This window comes from Agelaius phoeniceus, chromosome 24 (genome assembly GCF_051311805.1).
Source record: "Agelaius phoeniceus isolate bAgePho1 chromosome 24, bAgePho1.hap1, whole genome shotgun sequence".
NCBI lineage: Eukaryota > Metazoa > Chordata > Aves > Passeriformes > Icteridae > Agelaius > Agelaius phoeniceus.
In genome coordinates, this window is record NC_135288.1 from 2,313,031 (window position 1) to 2,335,635 (window position 22,605).

Sequence of the window (22,605 nt, forward strand, 5' to 3'; positions counted from 1 at the left end):
GACAGCAGTACCAGGGCTGTGGGGACAGCAGTGACAGGGCTGTGGGGACAGCAGTGACAGGGCTGTGGGGACAGCAGTGCCAGGGCTATGGGGACAGCAGTGACAGGGCTGTGGGGACAGCAGTGACAGGCCTATGGGGACAGCAGTGACAGGGCTGTGGGGACTGCAGTGCCAGGGCTGTGGGGACAGCAGTGACAGGGCTGTGGGGACTTCACTGACAGTGCTGTGGGTCACAGGGCAGTGCCAGGGCTGTGGGACAGCAGTGACAGTGCTGTGGGGCACACAGCAGTGACAGTGCTGTGGGACAGCAGTGTCAGGGCTGTGGGGACAGCAGTGCCTGGGCTGTGGGGACAGCAGTGACAGGGCTGTGGGGACAGCAGTGCCTGGGCTGTGGGGACAGCACTGACAGGGCTATGGGGACAGCAGTGACAGTGCTGTGGGGACAGCAGTGCCTGGGCTGTGGGGACAGCAGTGCCTGGGCTGTGGGGACAGCAGTGACAGGGCTGTGCTCCCTTGCAGGTGCGTGTTACTACGACCCCAACCAGTCCATGTACGTGTTTGGGGGCTGCACCCAGAGCAGCTGCAACGCCGCCTTCAACGACCTCTGGAGACTGGACCTCAACAGCAAGGAGTGGATCCGGCCCCTGGCCTCAGGTGAGCCCTGCAGCTCCCCCACGCCCCTCCCTCCTCCCCAGGCCTCGGGTTCCATGGTTCTGGGTGTGTCTGAGCCTCATCCCACCGGGTTTGGGCTGCATCCTGGAGAAATGTGGGGTTTGTGGCAGAGTCTGAGTCCTCAGCACCGCCTTGGGGGCGTTTCTGGGGAGCAGCTGGTCCCTGTCGTGCAGGGTGAGGGACATTCCCTGCAGCCACCAGAGCCTGAGGTGATGAGGCTGAGAAAATCAGAATTGTTCAGCCTGGGAAAGGCTGAGAGAGTTGGGATTGTTCATTTGGGGAGGGCTGAGTTGGGATTGTTCATTTGGGGAGGGCTGAGTTGGGATTGTTCATTTGGGGAAGGCTGAGTTGGGATTGTTCATTTGGGGAGGGCTGAGTTGGGATTGTTCATGCTGCAGTAGGCTGAGAAGGATGTGATGTGATGATTGTTCAGCCTGGAGTAGGCTGAGAAATTGGGATTGTCAGCCTGGAGAGGAGAAGCTCCAGGGAAAGCTCAAAGCCCCTTCCAGGGCCTGAAGGGGCTCCAGGAGAGCTGGAGAGGGACTGGGGACAAGGGCTGGAGGGACTGGACACAGGGCATGGCTCCCACTGCCAGAGGGCAGAGCTGGATGGGACATTGGGAATCAGGAATTGTTCCCTGTGAGGGTGGGCAGGCCCTGGCACAGGGTGCCCAGGGCAGGCCCTGGCACAGGGTGCCCAGGCTGCTCTTGGATCCCTGGGAGAGTCCAAGGCCAGGCTGGAGCAGCCTGAGATAGTGAAGGCGTCCCTGCCCATGGCAGGGGGTGGCACTGGGTGTGTTTAAGGTCCCATTCCGTGATTCCATGGTGAGAGTCATTGTCACAAAGCTGAGATTTTCTTTGCTCATTCCAGTGGCTCCCACTCCAGGTATTTTGGGGGGTGGAGCAGACAAGCCCGTGCAGGTGGGAGAGCGTGGGAAAGCAGGTTCATTCCTGCTGTCCAGGCACCCTCAGCCGGGCAGGAAAACACCACAGATTATTTCCCACACTGGTTTTTGTGCTGGAAATGTCACCCACAACAAGTTTGGGGTTTTTTTCCCTTTTAATTTCTGAATTCCACTAAAATAACTTTGAGGAAAGCAGAAGAATTGGGGGAAGCTCTTGGGACAGGGGGAGAAATCAGTGTTAGAGCAGCTGTTTTGGCAGGAGGAAGGAAAAAAGGAGCTCAGCATCCACCAGCATTCCTTGTTGGGCACAGAATTCATGTGTCCCAGGTATTGTGGGCTGCTCAGATATTTTATCAAGTGTTTTCTTGTCTGCACTTGAAGTCCTCCAAAATCCAGGGAATAAGGAGACAGAGGTGGAGATGGATATAGAGGGAGATGGGAAAGCTGGGGGCGTTCACCTGGAGAAGAGAAGGATCCAGGGTGACCTCAGAGCCCCTTGCAGTGCCTGAAGGGGCTCCAGGAGAGCTGGAGAGGGACTGGGGACAAGTCCCAAGTGCTGATGTCACCTGGGAAGTTCCAGCCGTGAACACCTCCCTTGGTGCTTGGATATCCACCCACACTTCCTTGGTGTTTCTGGTTTTGTGTCCCACAGCCCCTGTGGGACTCCCACAGGGGAGAATTGGGGAGTTGTGGATTTAAACAAGGGGAAAACAAACCCCAGTCCTCCCAAGGGGCTCCTGCCCTGCTGGGGCTGGAGAGGGGAGGATGCACACGCAGCTCCCTGGCTCTGCAGAGCTTGCTCTGCCCCAGGCCATGGATTCCTGCAGCCCGGGGAGCTCTGCCCTGTCCCCAGTGCCCCAGGCAGCCCTGCCCTGTCCCCAGTGCCCCACAGAGCCATCCCTGCCCTGTCCCCAGTGCCCCACAGAGCCATCCCTGCCCTGTCCCCAGTGCCCCAGGGAGCCCATCCTGGAGCCCATCCCAGGCTGTGGCAATGTGTGGCTCTGTGGCTCTGTGGGAATGTGTGGCTCTGTGGGAATGCGTGGCTCTGTGGCCCTGTGGCTCTGTGGCCCTGTGGCTCTGTGGGAATGCGTGGCTCTGTGGGAATGCGTGGCTCTGTGGCTCTGTGGATCTGTGGCTCTGTGGCAATGTGTGGCTCTGTGGCTCTGTGGCCCTGTGGCTCTGTGGGAATGCGTGGCCCTGTGGCTCTGTGTCCCTGTGGCTCTGTGGCTCTGTGGCTCTGTGGGAATGCGTGGCTCTGTGGGAATGCGTGGCCCTGTGGCCCTGTGGCTCTGTGGCAATGTGTGGCAATGTGTGGCTCTATGGCCCTGTGTCCCTGTGGCTCTGTGGCTCTGTGGCAATGTGTGGCTCTGTGGCCCTGTGGCTCTGTGGCCCTGTGGCAATGTGTGGCTCTGTGGCTCTGTGGGAATGCGTGGCTCTGTGGCCCTGTGGCCCTGGCTCTGTGGCTCTGTGGCTCTGTGGCTCTGTGGCAATGTGTGGCTCTGTGGCCCTGTGGCTCTGTGGCCCTGTGGCAATGTGTGGCTCTGTGGCTCTGTGGCCCTGTGGCTCTGTGGGAATGCGTGGCTCTGTGGCAATGTGTGGCTCTGTGGCCCTGTGGCTCTGTGGGAATGCGTGGCTCTGTGGCTCTGTGGCCCTGTGGCTCTGTGGCAATGCGTGGCTCTGTGGCCCTGTGGCCCTGTGGCTCTGTGGGAATGCGTGGCTCTGTGGGAATGCGTGGCTCTGTGGGAATGCGTGGCCCTGTGGCTCTGTGGCCCTGTGGCAATGTGTGGCTCTGTGGCTCTGTGGCTCTGTGGCTCTGTGGCTCTGTGGCCCTGTGGCCCTGTGGCCCTGTGGCCCTGTGGCTCTGTGGGAATGCGTGGCTCTGTGGCTCTGTGGCCCTGTGGCTCTGTGGCTCTGTGGGAATGCGTGGCCCTGTGGCTCTGTGGGAATGCGTGGCTCTGTGGCTCTGTGGATCTGTGGCTCTGTGGCCCTGTGGCTCTGTGGGAATGCGTGGCCCTGTGGCTCTGTGGCAGTGTGTGGCTCCGTGGCTCTGTGGCAATGTGTGGCTCTGTGGCTCTGTGGCCCTGTGGCTCTGTGGGAATGCGTGGCTCTGTGGCTCTGTGGGAATGCGTGGTGGGGCTGGGTCCCACGGGAAGGGAAGATCCCCTGAGGAGATGTTCCTGCACGCTGTCATGGGTGAGATGGGATCAGCTGAAACTGGAGGCCGGGCCGGGGAGTGCTCTGGTTCCTGCTTTTCCAAAGGGATGAGTCAGCCCCGGTGGGATCCCACAGCTCCCACTCTGCTCTTCCCTTGGGTGCCCCCAACTGGGGCTGGCACCGCCTGTCTGGGAAAGGAGAGCCTGGAGGGGGCAGAGCTTTGAAATGCTGGGATGTAAATAAGGCAGGAGAGGGCTTCTTAAAGAAAAACCGAAGAGTTGACATTGATTGATCACCGCTCATTGTGTGTGCAGGCTAATTGCTGTGGAGGAGTTCCCACACCTGCCCCACAGACTCCAGACTCTGGGATGAGACCCTGCCTCTTCCCCAAGGCCAGGGCTTGCTCAGAGAGGTTCCCTCACACTCCACGTGTGCCCTGGTTCAGCATCTTCTCTAATGAGCCCTGGGCAGGGAATGGGAGCACAATGTCTTGGGCACAACTTCATCCCTTCCTGAGAGGCTTTTCCAGGAGAAGACACCCTTTTGTTGTTGTTGTTGTTGCTGTTTGTTCCTACCTGTTTTCATCCGGGTTTTCTGGCTCCCAGGCATGAGATGACATCAGAGCTGGATAATTCCCCTCTAGCCCCAGCTGCTTCATCTGGGAGTAAATATTTAGCCTTCAAAGAAATAATTGGCTTGGGTTTCTTTAGTCTCAGAGACGGAGGAGGGAGATAATTACTTCAAAAAACCCTAATTTTTGAGGTTTCAAAGTATTTTTTTGCTTAGATCTGAAACAATGGCTTTGACGTGTGACGGATGGAGCTGGAGCAGCACAAGAGAGTTAGTGCCTGACTTTTCCAGAGAGCTTTTGGTGGGGTTGGAAGCTCTGGAAAGGAGGGTGGCAGACAGCAGGATCTCTATTTTGGGAAGGTGCCTCCCAGCTCTTCTCCCTGGAGCTCTCCTGGCCATTGTGGAGCTGCTCCCACCCTTCCCATCCCACGCAGGATGTGCTGGAGCAGGAGCAGGAGCAGGAGTAGGATAATTTGCAGCCCCACGTGTGGGATGCTGCAGTGCTGTCCCAGGGTAGGTGGTCCCTGGCAGGCAGAGGCCTTCTCCATGTGCTGGGGGTGTTTTCCTTGCCCTCACTTGCACAGTTAGCCTGGGCAGTTGTTGGAATTTGAGCCCATCTGTGCTCAGGGCATCCTGGTGGAGGGCTGGGGGTGGTTTATGCTGGAATCTGTTTATCCTGTGAGTCCAGCTGGTGGAGCATGCTGGTTTCAGTGGTGAGAGTCCCTGGTGCTCCCCAAAAATGGGCTGAACAGCCAGGAAAGAAACCAAACCCCATTTGAAACTGAGAGTTGCAGGACATTCAGTACCTGGAGGGGCTCCAAGAATGCTGGAGATGGACTTTGGACAAGGGCCTGGAATGCCAGAGGGGAGGGTCAGATGGGATATTGGGAAAGAATTGTTCCCTGTGAGGGGGATGAGGCCCTGGCATGGATTGGAAGTGTCCAAGGCCAGGCTGGACAGGGCTTGGAGCACTCTGGGCCAGTAGGAGGTGTCCCTGCCCATGGTGGGGCTGGGACTGGATGGGCTTTAAGGGCCCTTCCAACCCAGAGCATTCCATGATTCCATGACTTCATGCAATGGGAGCTTGCAGGGGGTTGTGCTGAGGCCTTTGCTGATGCCTGGATTCATCCCTGGATCTGCTGCCCTGCTGGCAAGGAGGGTTTGTGCTGCTCCCATGCAGGTCTGTGGAACCCTCCTGGTGAGCTCCCACCCTCCCTGTGCAGGGGAAGCTGCTGGAGGCTCCCAGAGGAGCCCCAGGTGCTTTGGCACCATCTGAGCCTCCTGTCCACACGTCCTGCAGGGACAGCTCACAGGCAGAATGGGGAGTGTCCCCAGGCAGGCTCCTGGTGCCCTGCTGGGCTGCTCCAGGCTGTGTCCCTGCAGGCTTTGTCCCTCCTGGGCTCCTTGGTTCCAGTTCCTCAGAGTCCTGCACTTGGCCTCACTCAGCCAGAACCACACCAGAAAATGCCTTTTTGAATTAGGGAGGAAAGGGCCAGGAGCTCTGCTCTCCCAGGGGCTCATGGAACAGAGGGGAAAAGCTTTTCCCTTCAAAACTGAGCCTGTTGTGTTTATAAAGCCAGGAATGGTGCTGGAACACCCCGGGCTTTGCAGGGAGAGGCATTGCTGTAGGACATGCACATCCTCCTCTCAGCTCTGTTTTATCATCCCCCTGTGCTCCCACCTGGGCAGGCAGGAGGGCTGGAAGGGCCCTGTCCCTCCTGTCCCTGTGTGTTTTCCCTCTGCCAGGCCGGGATATCCCTCCCTGATCCCACAGGGGTTTAGGAGCCCCGAGGCTCCACTTTTCCTGTTGCTGGGAGGAGGCTCCTGCTCCTGCTCCTGCTCCTGCTCCTGCTCCTGCTCCTGCTCCTGCTGCTGCTCCTCCTGCTCCTGCTCCTGCTCCTGCTCCTGCTGCTGCTCCTGCTCCTGCTCCTGCTCCTGCTCCTGCTCCTCCTGCTCCTGCTCCTGCTCCTGCTCCTGCTCCTGCTCCTCCTGCTCCTGCTCCTGCTCCCACTCCTGCTCCCACTCCTGCTGCTGCTGCTGCTCCTGCTCCTGCTCCTGCTCTGCTCCGGCTCCTGCTCCTGCTCCTGCTGCTCCTGCTCCTGCTCCTCCTGCTCCTGCTCCTGGCTCCTGCTGCCCTGGGCCACCCTGCCCCAGCACAGGCACCTCCCCAGGACCTCTCTCCCTTTCTCCTGCTGTTCCTGTCCCTGCAGTCATTCTGGGGAGATGGGAAAGCTTCTCATCTTCCTGAGGATTTGGGGATCAAACCAGGCTCAGAGGCAGAGCTCCTCCATGAGGCTTTGATCCCCTCTGCCCTCACTGTCGGTCCTGGCTGATCTCCCTCCTGCTCCAGCCTGGAGTTTGTGCCTAAACCTCCTGGGTGGCCTTAGCAGGACGCAGTAAAACCACTCTGCCAGCGGCTCCTCGTGGCTCAGCTCTTCCCCCAGCCCCCTGCATGCCATGCCGGGAGTGGGAGGATCAGTTTCCCTTTGTGACTGAGGGGAAGGTGCCTTTGATGGTGTTGTGTCAACAAAAGCAACAGCCCGAAGGAGGCAGGAGAGGCTCGGCAGAGACTCCTGGTGTCAGATGTGGTCCTGGTGGAGAAACCTCCCCGTCGCTCCTGGAGCAGAGAAGTTTGGCCTTGACAAAGCTGTGCAAAAACCCTGCCCCGAGCTAAAAAGCCCAGCCTTGTTTTCATCTGCCCCTTCTAGAAAACAGCAGCGAAAGTTTTCAAAACAATTTTCCAAACAGTCGCTGGAGTTTCACGGTGCTGAATTCCTCAGTTGGGATCTCCCCAGCTCTGGGAGCTTTGTGGAGCTGAAGGAGATGCAGGGAAGGACTGAGTGGGCTTCCCAAGGAGAGGGGTGGTGCTGGATCCCACAGGATCCCACAGGGTCCCACAGGATCCCACAGGGTCCCACAGGATCTGACAGAATCCAGCCGTGCACAGCCACAAACCAGAGCCACACCGGCACTCGAGGAATGAATCCCACTGGGACAGGAGCAGGGCTGTGCAAGGGCACGAGGGAATCTGAGGAATAATCAGAGGTGTGGGAATAGTGGGGAGCTCCTCATGTGTGGATTTAAACCCTCTGTGACTGCAGATTGTGCAGCTCCTTCAGTTCAGGGTCATCAGCTGTGTCCAGTCCTGGACCCCTCAGTTCAGGAAGGACCTGGAGGGGCTGGAGCGTGTCCAGGGAGGGGAACAGAGCTGGGGAAGGGGCTGGAGCCCCAGGAGAGGCTAAGGGAGCAGAAAAGGGGCTCAGCCTGGAGCAAAGGAGGCTCAGGGGGCCCTTGTGGCTCTGCACAGCTCCTGCCAGGAGGGGACAGCCAGGGGGGTCAGGCTGTGCTCCCAGGGAACAGGGACAGGAGGAGAGGGAACGGCCTCAGGCTGGGCCAGGGGAGCTCAGGGTGGACATCAGGAGGAGTTTCCCCATGGAAAGGGTGCTCAGGCCTTGGAACTGCCCAGGGAGGTCTGGAGTGCCCATCCCTGGAGGTGTCCAAGGAAGTCCTGGAGGTGGCACTCACCAGGCTGGGGACAAGGAGAGCATTGGGCACAGGTTGGACTGATGGTCCTGGGGGCTTTTCCCACCTCAAGGATTCTGGGATTCTTTTTCCTGCCGAGCAGTAACTGAGGTGCTCTGCCCTGACCCCAAACTGCAGCTCTGTTCCCCTTGCAGTCACTTCCCCCACAGGGGATCCCTGCTTTGCTTTGGGCATTAAACCCCCCCAAAATCCTGACCTGACCAAAACTCTGTCTGCAAAGTGCCTTTGGTGTCCCCCTGGCCTCTGAGCTCCCTGTGTGACTGAGGGCGAGGCTCAGTTTTGTGAAAGGCTCAGGATCACCTTGAGCCCCCCCAGCCATGTGTCCCTGTTGGCCTCCCGGGAGCCTGGGGCACCCAGGAGCTGATTCCTGGCAAGGAACAACCTCTCTAATTATGGCTGAGTGCCTGAGCCTCCAAAGTGGAGCAGGTTAATGGGCTGGATGGAAATCCCTCGTGCTGTGAGCGGTCTTGGTGAGCCTGGAAGAGAGGAAAGCTTTTTCCAGCTCTTTTCCTGATCTGGGTGGTTTTCTCCTCATTGCCCTTTGAGTTTGGTGGCAGTAGGGCCCGTTCCTGCCTCTGCAGAGCTGAAACATTCCGTGTTATCCTCCAAAAATCCATGGTTTTCCCACCACCACCCAAAGGCTCTTGGAGCCCTCAAACTCAGAGTGACTTGGCACCTTTGGAAGTTCAGCTTTAATCCTGTGAGTCCCCTGCCTGCAGCTTCCTTATCCTGCCCCTGATTTCTTCCTTTTCACACACCCAGCTTCCTCCTGATCACACCCCTCATTTCTTCCTTATCCCACCCCTCATTTCTGCCCTTCTGGAACAGGATTTCCCAGGCTCTGTCCCGTGCCCTTTGGGGCAGATGCTGTCCCAGCACAGATTGCTTGGAATTGCTTTCTTAATTTTAAACATATTAAACATTCATTTTAACATTCATTTTCTTCATTTTAAACATTACAAGGAGGTGAGTGACCACTCCTGCCAATCCTTTGACAAACAAGCTCTCCAGCAGCATCCCTGGATACAGAGTTTGGACTTCATTCCTGCCCTTGCAGAGGGTGGACTGGCAGCTCTGGGGTGGGAGCAGGGCTGTTCCCAGCCCCTGGATCCATCTGACGCTCATTTGTTCCTCTCTTTGCCTGGCTGCTTTTGCAGAAGGTCTCTAATGGAATTTGTAGTGTTCAATATGAAATATCTCAAGGGCAAGAGATGAAAAATCAACCCAAATCAAGTGAAGGGTTTTGTTGGTGTTTTTTTTCTGTGTCAGCTGCCACCCGGTTGGGAAGGTGCTGCTGGTTTCCAGGAGACTAATCCATGGTTTAGGTTTACAGCACACACCTCCCCTCCCTTTGATTTGCCAGGCTCTGTCCTCCTCCAGCTCGTGCCATTGCTGGCTGTGTTTAACCTCTGCAAGGTTTTTGTTGTCTGGATCCAAACCACATTCCAATGGCATCCATCCTTGGATGGCCACCCTGCCGTGCCTGGCACGGACCAGTCCCAGGGACCATGGGTACAAAACCCACGAGCAAACTGAGCGAGTGGTGAGCTGTTTGCAGGTATTGATCCCACAGCTGCACACTGAGTGTGCAGTGAGCTGTTTGCAGGGATTGATCCCACAGCTGCAAACTGAGTGTGTGGTGAGCTGTTTGCAGGGATTGATCCCACAGCTGCACACTGAGTGTGCAGTGAGCTGTTTGCAGGGATTGATCCCATACCTGCAAATTGAGTGTGTGGTGAGCTGTTTGCAGGGATTGATCCCACAGCTGCAAACTGAGCGAGTGGTGAGCTGTTTGCAGGGATTGATCCCACAGGGGCCATGCCTGAACCAGGGAGGAAAAGGCAAAAGATCCCTCCCTGTCTGGGATCTGCTCCCTGCAAACCAAGGCCTGTGCTTGGAGAGCCCAGCAGGGTCAGTGGGATGGGGAATGGGTGAGGATCACCCGTCACCACCAGGGGAAAACATCCCTGTGCCTCCCGCTCCCGAATCCCACATCTGAAATGTGGGATTCTCACATTCCTCCCTCTCCCCCCGACCCTACCTGGCTGCATCCTGCCCCTCCCTCCAGCTGGCAGCGCCTTATCCTTATCAATGCCGTGTTCCCACGGCTTTTCCAGCGCTCCCGGTATCCGCCAAGGTCACCGAGGCACGGGGAGGGGGCAGAGGCAGCTCAGCAATGCCACTGAGGTGTGCCTGGGCCTCCAGGAATGCGATGCCCGAGGCAGCCGGGAATGGCTTTGAAGCAGCCATGGATTCCCGGCCCAGGGAGGTGGGAATGTGCCCAGGGAGGTAGGAATGTGCCCAGGAGCAGGGCTGCCTCAGTCGGGGCTGGCACAGGGGTTTTACCCCGGCAGCCCAAAGCACTTCTCCTCTCCCATTCCCTGCTCTCCGTGCACCGCAGGACTTGGAAGTTCAGCCAGGTTTTATCCGAGGGCAAAACGTGGGGGAAAGCATTCCCTGCTGTGGGAAATGGGCTCCTCGGAGCGGGGCTGGGCTGCCCGGGTCAGCAGGGCAGGGAGGCAGCATCCGGCTGTGGCTCTCCCTCAGGGAATGATCCCTCAGCCCGAGGGTGCCCTCCTGCCCTGCCCCGACAGCTCAGCCTGACGTGGCCGAGTCCTGTGGGGAGGGAACAGAGGGAAAGGCTGAGCAGGCTGCGAGAGGAGCAGCTTGAAGGGAGTGGGTGGTGGAGTGAGGGTCCGGATTCCCTCTTCCCTCAGTTCCTCTGGATTCCCTCTTCCCTCGGTACAAATTTGGGGTCTCACCTTGTTCTACTGGCAGGGACACCTTCCACTCTCCCAGGGTGCTTCAAGCCCTGTCCAGCCTGGCCTTGGACATTTCCAGGGTTGAGCAGGAATCCCTCCTAGTAGTAGTAGCAGGTACTACTACTGCTACTACAACTACTACTAGTACCTGGTACTCCCTCCTCCACCTTGGGAAGCCAGCACTTGGAGAACAATTTGTATTTTAATGATCCCAAAGTGCAGGACTGTCATCCCTTTAACCTAGGCAGAAGTTAGGCTGGATTTTCCAAGAGGGTTTTTTTCTATCAGGATTTTTTTCCCCTTTTTCCTGATGTTTTATTTGCCAGCCCTGCAGAGAATTTAATTTCTCGCTTGTCCGAATTTGGTTGGAGCCAAGGAATTTGCAAACTGTGGCTCAGACAAAGCATCTCCAATTTATTTCCTTTTCAGGAAAAAGGCTCAAAACCCCAGAGCCACACACGGGGTTGTTGACACTGGTGGTGTCTCACATCTCATGAATGTGTTGCACCTCAGAGGGAGCCGATCCCTCCTTCCCGAGGCGTGGGAGGCACCCAGGGGTGACGGTTTCCCTGGACACAAATTCCCTGATCGTTTCACACCCAATTATTTCACTTTCCTGGATCTCTGACAGGCCTTGCCTCCCGGGCAGGTACCTCCCTGTCCCTGTGGGGTCAGCGGGATAAACCCCGCTATCCCACGGCTGCGCTGTCAGCTGGGAGGGAAGGATCCTCCCGGGAAATTCGGGCAGGCTGTGCTGACATCTATCGGCAAGAGCTCCTTCCAAGGCAGCCCAGCCTTTGCCTTGAGGACTCAGTCCGCCAGGATTACGTGTGTAATCCTTGGGATTGAGCAGGCAGCATTCCCGGGGCAGTGTGATCCACACACAGCACCGTGTGCCTTCCAAGCCTCTGGGCATCCCGGTGCTCTGTATCTGATTTTAATCTTTCCCCAAAGCATCTGCTGTAAAACTCCCTGAGAATGGGGCAGGCACCTGGAACAACGGAGCCCACGTTCATGCTTGACTGCTGCCCAAAGGTGGATTTTGGTTCCTGCCATGAAATATTCAGGGAGTTTGGTGCTCAGGGCTGGAATTACTGGAATGAAGGAGAAAAATGCTTCCCTGGCGTGGAGGGAGCAAAGTTCAGGAACCAATGGGTTGAAAACAGGAGTGAAGGGAGAGACAACAAGGGAAGGGAGTGCAAAGAGCTGCACTGAATTTCCTTTCTGTGCTGGGAATTTCAGTGGGAAGATGCCGGGGTTTCAGTGAATAACTGTTGTCCTTGCAGCAAATATTGGGAACAGCAAAGCCCTGGCTCTTCCCAGGCTTTTTGCACTTCCTCCCTCTGACTGCATCCAGAAGGGCTGTGGATTCCCTGTCCCCAAAAGTGTCCAAGGCCAGGCTGGACAGGGCTTGGAGCAACCTGGTCCAGTGGAAGGTGTCCCTGCCCATGGCAGGGGGTGGAATGGGATGAGCTTTTAAGGTCCTTTCCATCCCAAATCATCCTGGGATTCTTTGGCTGTGCCTACGGGGTGCTCTTTAGAGGATAGTTGAGGTTTGGAGCCCCGTGGTAGCTGTAACCTCACCAAATTACACAGCAGCCATTTCATGGAACACCAGTCATTTTGGGATTCTCCGTGGCTGGGGCGCCTCCCTCACGCTGCAGGAAATGAGCCGGGAGCGAAAAGTGTGGAGCTCAGCAGGGCTGGACACAGCCCCATGTCCCACCCCAACCTCCCCCTGTGCTGCAGGTACCCCCTCCTTGGGGCTGGGGAGCCCAATTCCCAGGTCTTCCCTTGCCTCCTGCAGGGAACATGAGCTGCAGGAGCTGCTCAGCCCTTTCTGGGAGCGCTGAGCTCTTCAGTTGTACAGGGGCTGATCTGGGGAGTTGTCAGGCTGGGAAATCACCCGAGAAGTCTGCGGGGCAGCGTCACTTCAGGGGGAACAAAACCACCAGCGTGGAAGCAGGGCGAGGTGGATGCTGGGGATTCCACCCACGGAGAGAGGGAACAGAGGCTTTTGCAAGAGCAGCTCCCCGTGCAGGGCCAAATCCTTTCCCAAAGGATGGCTGCCTTTCCCAAATCTGCCTTTCCCAAAGGACGGCTGCCTTTCCCAAATCTGCCTTTCCCAAAGGACGGCTGCCTTTCCCAAATCCACCTTTCCCAAAGGATGGCTGCCTTTCCCAAATCTGCCTTTCCCAAATCCGCCTTTCCCAAAGGACGGCTGCCTTTCCCAAATCCTTTCCCAAGGGACGGCTGCCTTTCCCAAATCCGCCTTTCCCAAAGGACGGCTGCCTTTCCCAAATCCTTTCCCAAGGGACAGCTGCCTTTCCCAAATCCACCTCTCCCAAAGGACGGCTGCCTTTCCCAAATCCACCTTTCCCAAGGGACGGCTGCCTTTCCCAAATCCACCTTTCCCAAAGGACGGTTACTGAGGGTGACCTCACCCTCAGAGCTCCCAGCACCTCGGGGCACTGCTGCCAGGGAGAGGGGCAGAGTGTATCCCAGTAAAGCCTCTCCTGCAGTGCAGCTGCAGGAATTGCGGCAGGAATTGCGGCGATCCCATCCGGGGCTGTTGGGAGATAAGAGGCCGAGCCCGCGGCGTTCTGGCGCGGTTATCTCAGCATTGTTTGCTCAATGCTGCATGAGGACATTTTTGCCAGGCATTAGCACAGAGTGACTCAGTAAATCCAGTTGCACGGGGTTCGGAGGGCACTGCCTCTCCTTCTCCACGGCTTTATCGGAGCGGCAGCACCTCAGAGCGCCGGGGTTAAAAAAATACCCACGGGCACCTTGCAACAGCGTGGAGGTGACTGATCCTCCCCGGGGCCTCTGCCTGCACCTCCCAGGGATTGCGAGAAACCAAACTTGGCTTCCACGCCGGGGTTTGACTGGGCTTGTACCACCGTCCTCAGTCTCTGCAGGGTGGAAATCCCACACTGGGAATTCTGTCTGCATGTCAGCATCAGGGGGTTGCTGACCTGCCCCCTAAAAATTGCAGATAAACTCAGGATATTCCCCTGCTTCCTTCCCAAGAGGTTATTTGTGTCTGCAGAGGTTTTGTCTCTCTGCTGAGGAGGCAAATCAGCAGAGATTTGTTTGGTTTTTCCTTAAGACTCCTGCAAGGCTGAATTCCTGTCTGCTTCCCAGCATGGAATTTGGGGTTTTTCTGGAAGGGAACACTAAATTGCCTGTGGTTTTGGTAAGAGAAGATGATACTTCTGTGGCTTTTAGAGGCTCTAAGGTTTAGGCAGGCCTGGTCAGAACTAGTCTAGAACGTGTTCATAATCCCAGTGCTCTGTTTTAGACATTTTGGGATTAAAAACAGGTGAATGTCAAATGCTGGATCAGAGGCAGCTGAGCAGAGTGCTCAGTGTTGGGTTTGACTTTGGGAATGAGTGGGTGTGCAAGAGGGATGTCTGCTCTTCCCATGGGAGTGCTCCTTTGGCATCTCCCAAATCCAGTGCTAGTGCTGGGATTGCTGGGATGTTCACTCTCTTCTGGCCTCTGGACTGCTGCTCACCAGCTTGTCCTCTTCCCTTTGGGAAACGTGGCAGGGAATCTGCTGACTGCTGTGGAAAAATCCCTGCTGGCTTGGGAAGCAGAGGGATTTATTGTTTTTTCCTTCTCTGGTTTTGCTTCCGGTTGAAGGGGAAAGATTTGGGGATTTCAGGCTGTCACACAAGTTTGGGATGGAACTCTGTGGGATTGGATGTAGTCAGGGCCATCCCTCGGCTGGGGTGGATGAGGGTTCCAGGCTGGAAACTGGGATTTGAAAATCCAGGTCCAGCCTAAAAGCCAGACTGAAAACCAGCCCCTGGATGTGGCTCTGCTGCTGCCTGAGCATGGAAACACAAAACTCGTGGTGGGCAGGGTTGGATCCAGTTTGGGACAACTCAGAGTGCAAAACAGGCACTGTCATCCTGCCTTGGGAAGAAGTGTCCAAGGCCAGGCTGGACAGGGCTGGGAGCACTCTGGAATAGTGGAAGGTGTCCCTGCCCATGGCAGGAGGTGGAATGGGATGAGCTTTAAGGTCCCTTCCAACCCAAACCATTCCAGGATTCCTGTGAAAGGACAGCCCTGAGCCCTTCCCAGGGATGGTTTCCTGTACCTCTGGAGTGCAGATTGCAGGTGGCTTTTGAACCTGGGAGCTTGAATTCCTTTGCACCTTGAAATCCATGGGGTGCTGGAGCAGCTCCCTTTAATTTCCCAGCTTTGAGATGGGACACATGGCTTTGGTTATCCGCATGTTCCGTGGAAACCCGATCAGCCACAATGTCAGCTGCCTGCAGGATCCACCAGATCCAGCAAAAACAGCTCCTGGCTGCAGCTCCCATCCCATCCTTCTCCAGAATTAAAGCTCCTCAGTATTGATCCCCTTGACACAACTCTTTCCATGTGTTCCCTGCCCCCTGGGTCAGTGCAGACCTGCTCCAGCCCCTCCTGTGGAATATTCCCCACACCCCATCGATGGACCTGAGCCCATCCTTCCACCTGGGCAATCCCAGCAGATAACCTCGGGGTGACCGTTGCTGGTCCCCACTCCAGCTGGTTTTTGGAGTCTCTCAGGGCTGCCCCTTCCAGAGGTAAAAGGCTGGTCTGGCACTCTGTGTTCCACGTGCCCTTCAAGCCAGGCTTTTCCTTTGTTCCCGTTAATCTCCGCGTGTGCGGCTCCGGTGGCTTTAGAGGGCTGGATAACTGGGCTTGAAAAACTGCTTATAAGGACAGATCCAACACAGATAAAACACTCAGAGCTCGTGTCGGGAGCAATCAGAGGCTGGCATTTCTTTTCCAAACATCTCTGGAAGCCAGAGATCTTTGCTTGGTTGGTTTTTTGGCTTTGCGAGCCAGGAAAATCCATCAGCTGGGAAAAAAATAGCTCAGCCCAGCTTTTAGCTCCTCATCCCAGCCGAAAGAACAGCGTCAGCTGTGCAGGGATGGAGCCTGCTGTGCTTAGGAGGAGTGAGCTGTGCTACACCCTCAGCCTGCTCCAGCCTTTATCCTCAGCAGGGATAATCTGGATGTTGGGCTGGATAATGTTGTGGAGGGATAACCTGGATTTTGGGCTGGATGGTGTTGTGGAGGAATAACCTGGATGTTAGGCTGGATGGTGTTGTGGAAGGATAACCTGGATGGTGTTATGGAGGGATAACCTGGATGGTGTTGTGGAGGGATAACCTGGATGGTGTTACAGAGGAATAACCTGGATATTGGGCTGGATGGTGTTGTGGAGGGATAACCTGGATGATGTTATGGAAGGATAAACCTGCATGGTGTTATGGAGAAGTAACTTGGATGGTGTTACAGAGGAATAACCTGGATTTTGGGCTGGATGGTGTTGTGGAGGAATAACCTGGATGGTGTCATGGAGGGATAACCTGGATGTTGGGCTGGCTGGTGTTGTGGAGGGATAACCTGGATGATGTTATGGAGGGATAACCTGGATGTTGGGCTGGGTGGTGTTATGGAGGGATAACCTGGATGTTGGGCTGGATGGTGTTACTGGGGTGGGGAGCTCAGGGTGGCAGCAGTTCCCCACTGTGACCGGTGGGATCCAGTGCAGTTCATCAACCAAGTTCTGATGGCTCCTCAGCCCGATCCATGTGCTATTCCAGAGAGGATCCCCTGTGTTCCTGGGAGTCTTTGAAGGGCCGCTCCCACCTCCCACATCCTCCAGAGGGCTGGACTTTGAGCAGGTCCTCGGTCCCTTTGATGTCCCTCTGTGCCAGGCTCCTCCGCATGCCTGAGTCCTGAGCTCACAGAGCGGCCGCTGCCTTCCCCTTCCAGCAGCTCCCTTGAGATGTTCCTGCCCTTCCTGAGGACCCAGCACCCAGCAGCTCTCCCCTGCTTTAGGGATAAACAGCATTAATTCTCCAGATTCCCACACATTCCTGCTCCAGCACAAGATCTTGGAGATGGTTGTGGTGCATCTCATTTGTGGAGAGCGTCCACAGATATCCCAGTTTTGCTGTTGGAAGAGGCTTTGGGAGGCCAGCTCTTCTTTGACTTGTTAAATGCAGAGTTTTCCTGCATTGCAGAATGAAACTCAGCTCATTTACATCCGTACAATGTCCAATAACAGGCAAAGCTTCCTGAAAAACCGGGGCTGGCCTCTGCCCTGGGCTGTTTGCACGGCACTGACTCACTTGGGAATTGTCTTCTTGGCTGAGGCTGGGGTTGACCTTCAGGTTACAGCAGTGGGAGGGTGACTTTCCTCACTGCTCCATCCCAGACCTTTCTGAGCAAGGTGCCAATGTTTTTTCCATCCTGGAATGACTCTAGCTGCCCCTTTTGGTTTAAAAATAACCCAATTTAACCCCAGCACCTTGTGGCATCCCTGGCGATATCACCCAGCTGGGATTCACAAGCTCTGGTACAAATGTTTTATTGTGGTGCCAGGCTTAGAAGAAAAACTTTCTGCACTGTCAGGAAATTATTTAGGCTGGAAACCTGCTGGTGTGGGTTAATGAATTGCACACATGGAACGAGCCAGGAAAACTGGAATTCAGGAACAAGGAGTAACCAAATGTGACCCTCACTGGCATCTCGTCCTCACGGAGACCTTGGTACAGCTCTGGCCACACATTACCTTGCATTAAATGCTTCTGCAGAGCTTTATTCCCATTTTTCCCTCATCTCCATGAGGCTGAGGGCAGCAGAACTCTCTGTCCCTGGGGAAGGGCTCAGGGACACCATGGCCATCTCTGCATCAGGCCAGGGGCTGCTTTCTGCTGGGCTCTTCCCTCCCAGCACCTGGAACCCATTGCAACGGAATTGCTTCCCTCAGCTGCAACATCCTAAAATAGCTGCTCCGGTTTCTTTTAAAAATAGTCTGTTCTGGGTGTCATTCCCTGCTAAAATTGTGTCTCTGAGTCCTGCTGGGACAGGGGAGGGGACAGGGGCCAGGTGGGAGCAGCAGCTGGTTCAGAGATGTGGCCACATGTGAGCCGTGCCCTTGAGCTGCCCCGCTCACAGAGCTGGGCTGGGGATGCCAGGATGAACTGCAAGGAGTGGCTGTGGAGCTGAGCAGTGTGCTGGGGATGAACTGCAAGGGGTGGCTGTGGAGCTGGAGCAATGTGCTGGGGATGAACTGCAAGGGGTGGCTGTGGAGCTGAGCAGTGTGCTGGGCTGGGGATGAACTGCAAGGGGTGGCTGTGGAGCTGAGCAGTGTACTGGGCTGGGGATGAACTGCAAGGAGTGGCTGTGGAGCTGGAGCAGTGTGCTGGGGATGAACTGCAAGGAGTGGCTGTGGAGGTGGAGCAGTGTGCTGGGCTGGGGATGCCAGGATGAACTGCAAGGAGTGGCTGTGGAGGTGGGGCAGTGTACTGGGGATGAACTGCAAGGGGTGGCTGTGGAGCTGAGCAGTGTGCTGGGCTGGGGATGAACTGCAAGGGGTGGCTGTGGAGCTGGAGCAGTGTGCTGGGCTGGGGATGAGCTGCAAGGAGTGGCTGTGGAGCTGGAGCAATGTGCTGGGCTGGGGATGAGCTGCAAGGAGTGGCTGTGGAGCTGGGGCAGTGTACTGGGCTGGGGATGGACTGCAAGGGGTGGCTGTGGAGCTGGAGCAATGTGCCAGGTGCTGGTGACCGCCATGGGAAGGAGGATGCTCAGAGTCAGGCCCTGCAGAGGCTTTAGCTGTTGCTGGGAAGCAGCTCAGCCCCTCACACATCAGCAGGGTGCTGACACAGACACAGCACCTCTGGCTCCAGGGCCAGGCAGGGATTGGGCTTTTGCAGTGTCTGATTTCCCAACATAAATTCAAAGGAATCAAATCCTTTGATAGTTGCTCTTGCCAACAGGTTTCTTGCACTGAGGCTGCTCCTGCTCTGAGCGGGTTAAGAACCATAAAATCCCAGAATGGTTTGGGTTGGGAGGAGCTTAAAGCTCATCTCATTGCACCCTCCTTCCATGGACAGGGACATCTTCCACAGGAATCACAGAATCCCAGAATGGTTTGGGTTGGAAGGGACCTTAAAGCTCATCCCATTCCACTCTCTGCCATGGGCAGGGACACCTTCCACTGGACCAGGTTGCTCCAAGTCCCATCCAGCCTGGCCTTGGACACTTCCAGGGATGTGGTGGCCAGGGGCCACAGGAGCAGCAGTAGGTTGAGAGGTGAGCTCAGGAAAGCCCTTGGGATCCATGGAACCATCAAATCCTGACAGCACCGAGCCCAAGAGGTCACCTTGTCCTTGTGCAGGTCCTGCTCAGGAGGCCCCTGGTCCTTGCAGAGTCCTTTGAACCTCAAACAGGCAGCACAAAAAGGTTTTCCACGATTTTTAGAGCAGCACTGCAGACTCGAGGAATGACTCCATTCACAGCCAGAGCATTCAGGGCTTCCTCTCAAAACTGGGGTTCAGTGAGTGCTGCCGCTTGTGGGCACCCCACACATCTGCACGAGCTACTCTGGGTGCCTTGGAATTGTCTCCCTTCTCCCTCCCTCCTCAGGGACAGACTTAGGAGGTATTTGGAGGTAATTATTGCTTTTATTCGGCGCTAAAGCAATAATTTGGAGGGATCGCTGGAAAACCGGCAATTTCCTGCCAGTGAGTGACAGATGTTTTGCTGTGTTTGAGATGTGCTTTCAGGCTCCTACTAATTACCATGACACAAATTGGCAGGAGTTTTCTTCCCAGGCTCCCAGCTCTAATTTTGCCTTTTTTTTCCTTTTTTTTTTTTCTTTTCTGTTATTTTCATTTTTTCAGAAAGGTGGAGTCTCCACGTTGTGGCACTGAAGAAGTGATGCAGAGTTAGGGGCTGGTGTTCAAACATGGTTTTCCTAACTTCTCCTCCCTCCCTGCCAGGTTCCTACCCCTCTCCCAAGGCTGGGGCCACGCTGGTGGTCTACAAGGACTTGCTGGTGCTTTTTGGGGGGTGGACCAGGCCGAGCCCTTACCCCCTGCACCAGCCCGAGAGGTTCTTCGATGAGATCCACACCTACTCCCCCTCCAAAAACTGGTAAGAGCAGGCTTTGATCCTGGAGAAATGGCTCTGGAATGCAGCTGGAGGAATGCCTGGGAAGCTGTGCGTGGTCCTGGTTTCCCAGGTGTGTCTCTAATGCTCTTTCTGAAACAAAAAAGCCACACAAGCACAGCAGAGCTGAGGACAGGGTGCTGCCAAGCAGCTCGTGGGTGCTGTTGCTTCCATATGGTTCTGGACTTGTACCTAAATATTCCAGGCTTCCTGAGCATCCCCATCCAGGTGGGAAGCCTGGGTGTTTTAAGTGCCTTATCACTTTGGCTGGGAGCACTGAGGTGTTTCTGAGATAAGCCTGAAGTGCTGGAGGTCTTGTTTTCAGTGATGATCCAAAACTCAGCTCCCTCAGGGACATGTGATAAATCTGATTTCTCCATCATTTCAACCTCTGCCTTTACAGCTCCAGGACTGGAGCATCCAGCAGTGTCCATGGACCTGGCAGGAATTTTCCTTTTCCCTTTAAACACCATTTGGCTGATTTTAGACCCAGCTTTCTCACTGATGGTGTGTGTGAGAAGGAAAATGCTGTATCAAAGAGAAGGTTCCTGCTCCTCTTGTGCTGAGAACTTTTCATCCTCCAAAGTATCAATTATCCAGAGCACTTTGGGCAGTGTCATTACAACTCTGTAATTAAGATTTCCAATTCTCTTGGAAAGAATTTGAGGCAAACTTAATTGGAAGGGGAGATGTTCCCAACTTGGCCATGAGACTTGGTCATGCCTTAAAAATGTTTAGCACATTGGGATTTCTAATTAGTTTAGTTGCTATTTGGATATTTGGAGGTTTTCCCTGTGGTTTTCCTCCATTACGTGTTCTTGAGGACTTTGCAGGCCTTTGGGATTTTTTGTTTGGCCTTTCATCCAATGTTTTCCTTCACTGGGGCATGTGTTCCTGCCTCTCTTCCCAGGTGGAACTGCATCATGACCACCCACGGCCCCCCTCCCATGGCAGGACACTCCTCCTGTGTCATTGAAGACAAAATGATCGTTTTTGGGGGCTCCCTTGGATCCCGGCAGATGTAAGTTTGGGGTCAGGGTGGCTGACAAGCGCCCCTGTTAGCCACAAGGAGGTTGGGATGGTCTTGGGGTCACCCATGAGGAATTTTCTGCAGGATTCCGGGGTCTGCCTGCTGCCTTAGAACACCCTTCACCTCTCACAGCAAATCCCAAGCCTCCAGCCTTCAAAAATCCCAATTCTGCCATAAAACCCAGCCCTGAACCCGAGTTCCACATCCCTGCTTGTATCCTCAGCCCGTGTTGTCTCATCCCTGCAGGAGCAACGACGTCTGGGTGCTGGACCTGGAGCAGTGGGCTTGGTCCAAGCCCAGCATCTCGGGGCCCAGCCCTCACCCGCGCGGGGGCCAGTCCCAGGTGAGCTCAGCCAGAGGGAAGCCAGGCACAGCCTCACTCCCCGCTCCTCAGCTTCATTCATTCCCTCCCAAGTTATCTGTGGAGCCCTTGCCCGCCAGGCCCTCTCCCCCAGTGACTCAGAGCTGTAATGAACACATCCCTGCTTTACCCCACTCATGCCCTGTGGCACCTCAGATCAGTGGAGAGGCAGCACAGCCTGGTTTGGCTCCGGGCCCTTGTGACTGCTCCTCTCTCCCAATCCTGGGATTGCTCCTGCTCCAAGCACAGCTCCAGCAGCACCTGCTGGGGCAGGGAGCTCGTGGCTGTCACCTGGCCTGAGGCAGCTGTCCCCATCTGGGATGGTCAGTGATCCCCAGAGTGTGGCTGGTCCCAGCAGGGCTTGGATGGCTCGTGCTGGAGTGTGCCTTCCATGCCCTGGGAAAGGAGCCCACGGGGATCCCTCACCCAGCAGCAGCACTGATCAGACACTGCTGCCAGCACCTGCCCTCCCAAACAATCCTTCCACCTTCCCCTCCTTTGCAGAGGGATCTTGGGGCCCTGGAGCTTTGGGAAGGGTGATTGCTCCCCTTGGAGAGAGGAACTGGTTTGGGACAAGGGGTGGGATGAGCCCTGCATCCCACTCTGTCCTGGGCCTGGCAAAACCAGCTCCACCCCAGCTCCACTCCTCATCCCGGGGACACAGACCCCAGCAAAGCCCATGCAGTGAGAACCTGCCTCTATCTGCCCTTGGAGGCCTGGCCAAAAATCCTTCCCAGGCTGAAAGTCTCTTTTGTCCCCTCCAGATCGTGATAGACAACGAGACCATTTTGATCCTGGGAGGCTGCGGGGGTCCCAATGCAGTGAGTACCTGGGGGAGCAGGGACATCACCATCCCCCTGGCACCTGGGGGCTGGATTTGGGATGGAGGGACTCTGCATGTTGGTGGCATTTTATTCCTCAAGTCAGGGCACCCACCTGGTAGATTTTCCAGAGAAGCTGTTTAGCTGTTGCTGGAGCTGCTTTAATTAATAAAAATCACCCCAGGCACTCTCTGAGCAGCTCTCTGGGTTCACTGAGGCTCGTCAGGATGAGCCCTGACTTTGTACTGGGATAGCAGATGGCAATGAAGGGATTTATCCATGGCCATAGTGAGGTGCAGTCACTCATGGGTGATTAGCTCCTGCCCTGGGTCAGCATCCTCCGTCTGCAGCAGCAAAGCACCGCTCCCACCACGGCCCTGATGGACTGAGCCCAGCAGCAAACTGGGCTAAAACTCAGCCAGGGCTTCTGAATCTCTGCCTGGGCTTCTGAATCTCAGCCTGGGCTCCTGAATCTCAGCCTGGGTTCCTAAAACTCAGCCTGGGCTCCTGAATCTCAGCCTGGGATCCTAAATCTCAGCCTGGGCTTCTGAATGCCAGCCCAGACTCCTGAATGTGTGACCCTTCCCTCCCCAGCTGTTCAAAGATGCCTGGTTGCTGCACATGCAGGCCAACCCCTGGACTTGGCAGCCGCTCAAGGTGGAGAACGAGGACCATGGAGCCCCGGAGCTGTGGTGCCATCCTGCCTGCAGGGTACGGACACGGGGGGGTCCCTGCTCCCTCACACACACCCCTCCCTCTTTATTCCCTGCCCAAAATGTTCCATAACTGCTTCTCCCCAGCACCAAGGCTCCTCCTGATGT

The 22,605-nt window shown here is 55.9% G+C and overlaps 1 protein-coding gene across 1 annotated transcript in view; it reads left to right on the forward strand.

Annotated features, from left to right (window-relative positions):
* FBXO42 (F-box protein 42) overlaps window positions 1–22,605 on the forward strand; it is a 51,295-nt gene that overhangs the window by 25,772 nt on the left and 2,918 nt on the right. Inside the window, exons 4-9 of the mRNA XM_054647741.2 lie at window positions 520–654; window positions 19,404–19,557; window positions 20,483–20,593; window positions 20,849–20,945; window positions 21,728–21,784; window positions 22,379–22,495. Coding sequence (XP_054503716.2) covers window positions 520–654; window positions 19,404–19,557; window positions 20,483–20,593; window positions 20,849–20,945; window positions 21,728–21,784; window positions 22,379–22,495 — 671 coding nt within the window. The remainder of the gene's footprint in view (window positions 1–519; window positions 655–19,403; window positions 19,558–20,482; window positions 20,594–20,848; window positions 20,946–21,727; window positions 21,785–22,378; window positions 22,496–22,605) is intronic.